The sequence below is a fragment of the Dendrobium catenatum genome, unplaced genomic scaffold, assembly GCF_001605985.2.
Source record: "Dendrobium catenatum unplaced genomic scaffold, ASM160598v2 fragScaff_scaffold_133, whole genome shotgun sequence".
Classification (NCBI taxonomy): domain Eukaryota; kingdom Viridiplantae; phylum Streptophyta; class Magnoliopsida; order Asparagales; family Orchidaceae; genus Dendrobium; species Dendrobium catenatum.
In genome coordinates, this window is record NW_021318595.1 from 5,051,835 (window position 1) to 5,058,452 (window position 6,618).

At 34.1% G+C, this 6,618-nt stretch overlaps 1 protein-coding gene across 1 annotated transcript; it reads right to left on the reverse strand.

Moving 5' to 3' along the window:
- Window positions 1-1,321: 1,321 nt before the first annotated feature.
- On the reverse strand, window positions 1,322-3,842 carry LOC110105733 (glucan endo-1,3-beta-glucosidase-like). Its single transcript, XM_020835339.1, has 2 exons — window positions 3,773-3,842; window positions 1,322-2,277 (listed from the first exon to the last, which is right to left on the reverse strand). Exons 1-2 carry the CDS (start codon window positions 3,840-3,842, stop codon window positions 1,322-1,324), a joined length of 1,026 nt encoding a protein of 341 aa, XP_020690998.1.
- Window positions 3,843-6,618: the final 2,776 nt, after the last annotated feature.

A 6,618-nucleotide genomic window follows, 5' to 3' on the forward strand; every position in this document is an offset into this window, starting at 1 on the left:
TTATTTCAATTGAATCAGATCTTATAATTTTTTTTCTTTTTAAAAATTTTAATGTAAAAACTCTTATATCTCATGAATTTCTTCTCATTTTATCTTTATGTGTACTTCAAATAAATAAACTTGATTCCTATTGTAATTATGGGAATGCATACCTCATATTGTTGAGCTATGCTCAACATATGTTTTATTTTTATTGCTCGCTATATTATATAAATAAAAAAGAGGTACCTTTTTCTTTTCATCGTTTTCAATGTCTTATTTGCCTAAACCATTAATATCTCTTTCTAATTAAGAATACATGAAATGACATATGCTACACATTCATGAGATTTAATTTTTTTTTAAGACTATTGAATATGATAATATATTAGAGATAATATTAGTATATATTTAAAAATTAAAACTATGAAATAAATATGAAAAACATTCAACTAAATTCATAAAATAAAGCCATAACTATGGGCAGAACTAAAGACGAACTCGCCAGTTGAGTGCATCCTTAATCTGATCCTCGATAGTCAAAATCAGGTGTTGCGAGCTTTGTTGGGTTGGATAACTACTTGCTCGTAGACTGGTACTGACGACTATCCCCCAAGGCAATGCTTGTGCATTGCTTGGCAAGCATTGCCTTGAGCAAGGGTCCCTCCAAGACCATCCTCAGGGACAGAAACATTTCAACATATTTATAACTTACATATATGAGCATGTGTGGACATACAACTTTGACATAAAGAATAATCGATGATACAATTATTGTCGGCTAATTACAATGAATATCGTACAAATTAATGGCATGAATATTTTAAAATTATATTACTCTTTCTTATGTTAAATGAAACCTTATTATTTCTAATATAATATCTTATACTTTATCATTTTATCATAATAGCTGCTTAAATAAAAATGATAATCTCTCTTCTATACCATATGAGCATTTTATGAAGTGACTTGAACACATAGAATTAAGCTCAAGGTCTAGCTCAAACTCTATTAATTATTCAATCTCGGGCAGCATTAGTTGATATGTTGGTTGAGAGATTTAGCTAGCAACTAAGAAGTCTAAGCTCGAGTCTTGCATATGTGTTATGTGTATGAATTTGTCTTAATTTGCTTAAATATTCAAGTCTTTCATATGTGCTGTGCCTGTGAGCTAGCTCAGCTCAACTCATTTACGCCCTTATTATGGATTACATATAATTAATCCTATGTCTTATCCCTCTCAAATAATATTCCCTTACATATATAAATTCCACAAAGAAAATCTTATAAATTATTAAAAAAACCCCACATAACTTATTCTTTCAAGAAGAAGCATTGGCATCTATTTGTAAGACATGATAGTGTACTTAGGCTGCTTATCAGCAGTAAACAGCCCAAAGTGATTCTGTATCCCCTGCGGCTGCTTCTGATTCTCATCAAACATGGCAAATATGTAAGCTTCAATCCACCCCGGCCTTTTGGGCGTCCCCTGCCCAACATGGTGAACCAGATTCGAGATATACGTTTGTGCATTCTCCGCCGTCGCCGCCGTCCCTCCATCTGACGGCCAGCCAGTCTCCGACACCACCACCGCAACATCTGCGCCACCCGCCTTCTCCAGCGCCGAGTAGAGCGCATCAAGGGACGCGTCGAAGAGATTTTGATAACTCAACTGACTGTTGGGATCTGTGACCACCGTTCCAGGAGAAGTGAAGAGCGCGTATTCGATGGAGATATCTTGTGTGTCATCAACGTAGCTGAAGTAAGGGTAGATGTTCGCGAGCAGAGGGGCGCCATTAATGGCGAGAAAGCTGATAATTGGTTGGAGAATGTCGATGACATCAGAGGAGAAGGCGCCAGTTGAGGGAGGGTAGGAGGTGGCAAGAACGCCCATGGAGACTGCTGTGGAGACCTTGATCTGATCTTGAAGGCCGGCGAACTGTAAGGCGTTCTGCAAGTTCTGCATTGCAGGGAGGATATATTGGGCTTCACAGTCAGGGATGAGCTCGTTTCCAACGGCTATATAGCGGAAATGGACTTCTGATGAGAAAGATTGGATATTGTTTTGAATCCAAGTGGAGGCTGCAGAGGAATCATTAGCGAGAGAATATAAATCGGAGTTGGGAATGCCGAGAAGGACAGCAATGCCAGAGCATTTAAGGGCTTCCAATGCCTCTTGGTTGGGGTCGTAAAGTCTAATCCTTTCAATATTAGAAGATTGGTAGAGATCAATGACTTCACTTGGTGGAGGAAGATGGTCGCCGTTCATGCCATAGCAAACACCAATAGATTCAACCCCTGAAGAAAAAGTCAGTTTTTATTGATTGAGATTCTATAATTTTAGTATGTAAAAAAAGAAGTAAATGTTATTTAGGAATCGTTTGGACAGCTGCAGCTTTTAATAAAGATTGTTGTAACCAGTGTATGATTTCTGGGTTGGCTGTCGATATCCTTTGTATAGCGCTTGTAGAAAGGAGAAGATGATGTTCATTGGTGTCATTTTTCTTCATATCTGGCTTCTTAGTTTTTCTGATCATATATGTTATGATATGTACATTCTTTTTAAATTGATTGCTAATCTCAATACTATTTTCTTTGTGCCCGTTTTTGTTTGTAGTTTTCCCTGTCTTCAGGTTTTTTTGGCTTGTTGATGCTGGTTGCAAGCTGAATTTTTTAGCGAGAAAGATGGTGTTGATTGCTTTTATCTGGATCTTTCTTGTTTGGGTGCTGGCTCCTAGCCGACGTAGCAAGTTTCTAGGTTTTCCTGTAATTTTTTTTCTAGAGAGGACTTTTCGATCGGCTTGTAGGTAATATTATTTTGGATTTGTTTTGTAGCTCTTTAGAGCGGTAGTGAACTGAAGGTTTCCCTTAAAGACCTTGTTTTGCATTTTATATTAACTTGTAGGCACCTCCGTGAATTTTATCCAAAAGAAATGGAGATTTACATACATACCACCATATAATACTCTATTTACATATTTAACACCTAAAATTTTAATATTACATACATATCACTCTTAGTTCATTTTCATATCAAATATGAGTGGAAAAAATGAAATATATGAGTGGTTTGAAGGAAATATGAGTGACATGTTTGATATTAAAATAATATAAAGTTGTATGTATGTAATATTAAAGTTTTGAGTGTTAGATATGTAAATATGATGATATAAAGTGGTATGTATGTAAATTTCCCAAAAAAAAGGAAGATTTACATACATACCACCATATAATACTCTATTTACATATTTAACACCTAAAATTTTAATATTACATACATACCACTCTTAGTTCATTTTCATATCAAATATGAGTGATAAAAATGAAATATATGAGTAATTTGAAGGAAATATGAGTGGCATGTTTGATATTAAAATAATATAAAGTGGTATGTATGTAATATTAAAGTTTTGGGTGTTAGATATATAAATATGATGATATAAAGTGGTATGTATGTAAATTTCCCAAAAAAAAGGGAGATTTACATACATACCACCATATAATACTCTATTTACATATTTAACACCTAAAATTTTAATATTACATACATACCACTCTTAGTTCATTTTCATATCAAAACGAACCCTTACGGCTAAAAAACATATTTTCTTAATGCAATCATAGAAAGCACCTTCCTAGCATAAAAAATTATTGACAAAAGTGGAAAAAAAAAAAACAATTGACAAAACAGTGAGAAAGTCGTTCCAAACGAACCCTTACGGCTCATAGTTTTATACTTATGAGCAACATATTTATTTATCATCAACTAACATAAGAGAGAAGGAGAAGAAACTCGAACCAGCAGTGAGGAAGCTGAGAAGCAGCCCTATGATAGCAATGGAGAAGAAACAGTAGCTTGTCATGCCTACTAGTTCTTGAAAAAAAAAAATCTCAGAAATAACTTTTCTTTTCTCTTTGATAAAAGAGTAGCAACAGGCTACCTGATTATATAGAGTAGACAGAAACTTCAGAAAAATTTGACTAAGTCCTCATTATTTTTTTCATCATAATTTGATTCCTATTGAAAAACACTATAAAAATACAAGAAAATAAATCATGTTAAATGTGTTTACTGTATAATAATATAATTAATTGCATATTTTGCATTAAATGATAGCTTTTATTAGTTTCTTTCGTAAATACAAGTCTCTAATAGCTTGTAATCATGCAAATAATCCCTTCAATGGAATGTTCATAATACAAAATTTTCTTTGTCTTCAATTTGTGCAAATATTGCCTCTCTTTTGACTTGATTCTACCCACCAACTTCGTAACCGATGAATTCATTAGCCCCGTTACGAGATTTAGCTTCTTGTTATCATTCACTAGATTTAGTGTATTATGATGTTTGGGGTCCATCTCGAATAGATTCAATGAATGATCTTTGATGTTATGTTATTTTCATAAATTACTACATTAAATATTCATTACTCTTTTCAATTACACACAAAATTGAAAATTTTACTAAATCTCAAGAATTTCATATCACACTGATTGCTACTATGTCAATATCCATCTCTCACTCTCACTGCATAATCTAAATATTGATTGGGCTTTAAATCATTATGACTTCACCCCCCCTACCCCCCCATCTCATCATATATCATCTCTTAGGATTAAATCCCATTTCATGGTGTTCTTTCTACAAAGCAAAGCAATATTGTTTGATCCTCTATGGAAGTCAAATATTATGGGGTGTCAATTTCATGTCACGGGCCGGGTTCGGATCGAACCCGAAACTGATCTGATACTATTCGAGTCAACTTGAATCCGACCTATTTTTTGCAAAAGAAATTACACCCAACTTAACCACCACTTTATTAATGATGAGTTAGGTGATGGTTTCCTCATATTCTCCCTTGTCTCCACTAATGATCAACATTTCGATATGCTCAGAAAGCCTTTCACAAAGTCATGATTCCAACTTTTTTGTCTTCAATGGAAGATGCATCCTGTGGAGACATACTTAAGAAACTTCTAATTAAGTTACACTAATAAACTATTTTAAAGCAATTACTATATAATTATACAATTAATAGTATAAATTGCATTTTATTACATAAAAAAGGAGAATTAAGTGAAATTTTAGGACTAATAAAAGGTAAAAGCTAACTCTAAACCCTAAATTTCATAGTAAACTTAGGCTTCGTTTGAGACTGCTTTTTAATTGTGTACTAAAAAGCTACTTTAAGAAGCAGAAAAAAATCGTCCTAAAATAAGCCTTAAATTCATAGTACAGTTAAGAATCTTAACTATCTAATTCCATAAAGATAATCCTTATAATCGAAGTTGAATATATTGTTAAAGATTAATAAATGCACTTAAAAAAAACTTATTACAATATATCAATATCTCACCCAATTTCTTATTATATCATAATTAGTTTTAGCTAATCCGATGAAGAATCATAATCACTAGATATTATAGTAAATTGTATAATCATTACAATGTTAGTGTACTAATTGATGCATTCAATGTTAGTGATTTTGATGAACATGTCAGCCATCGATCATAAATGTTTGACAGAAAAGATCTGAAAATGAAAGATAATGGAAGAGAAGCTTTGAATGTTTTTTTTTTTTTCACGTTTTGGAAGGTTCAAAAATGCCTCCAAAGTTTTGTCTTGCAAATCTTTGATTTCTAAATTTAATTTAGATATGCTGATTATTCTGGAAGCTAAGGTTTCTGCTTCTTCAGTCTCTGATGACTGATTTAATTCTTCTCATTCGGTTTTTCCGGTTGAGGGGAGATATGACAACTTCTCTTACTCTTCTCCTGGGCGTATTTGGATCAAGTGGAATGCCCAAAAGGTTTCATTTAGACCTTTGTTCACTTCTAGCCAGGTTATTCATGGGGTGATTCAGGTCGGGAATCAGGATGTTTGTTGTATTTCTGCCATCTATGCTTCAAACTCAATTGTGGATAGGCAATCACTCTGGAATAATGTCACTAACCTTGTTGGCAACACTCCTCTCCCCTGGGCCATTTTAGGGGACTTCAACTGTTGTAAGTTCACTTCTGATAAAGCTGGAGGGTTACCTCTTTCTCATAGTAAGCTGGGATAGCTTAACAATTTTGTCTTTAATGCAAAGGTTGCGGATTTGGATTCGATTGGCCATTACTATACCTGGTTTAACCAGAGAGTGGATAATCCAATCTATATTAAGTTGGATAGAGTTTTTGTCAACGAGGCTTGGCTATCTACCTACCCAAACTCTGATTACATTGTTAGTGATCCTGACATCTCTGATCATTTCCCTATCATTCTTCATATGGATACTCACAATAGGAAAAACCATCGTTTTATGTTCAAGAATTACTGGTGTTCCCTACCTGCCTTCTGGAAAGATGTCTTGGAGGTGTTCTCTCTTCCTACGTCTGGTAGCCCGATTTGTGATTTTTACCATAAACTTAGAGAGTTAAAGAGTTCTTTGAAGCTCATGAAGTGGAACTCGTCTAACTCTCTAAAGGAGGAGCTTGAGAACCTCTCTGAATCTCGGTCTAAAGTTACTTCCAGTCTTCAACTTGATCCCCTCAACCATATCCTTAATTTTAATCTAAACTCTATTAATTATGAGCTTTCTGTTCTTAAAGCTAGATTGGTTGAGTGGATCACTCAAAGAAGCAAGGCAAAATGGC

Coding starts and splice junctions, on each gene's coding strand:
- LOC110105733 (XM_020835339.1), bottom strand. CDS start 3,842: ATGACAAGCTACTGTTTCTTCTCCATTGCTATCATAGGGCTGCTTCTC. Junction 2,278..3,772: donor CTTCCTCACTGCTGGTTCGA/GTTTCTTCTCCT, acceptor CTTTTTCTTCAG/GGGTTGAATCTATTGGTGTT.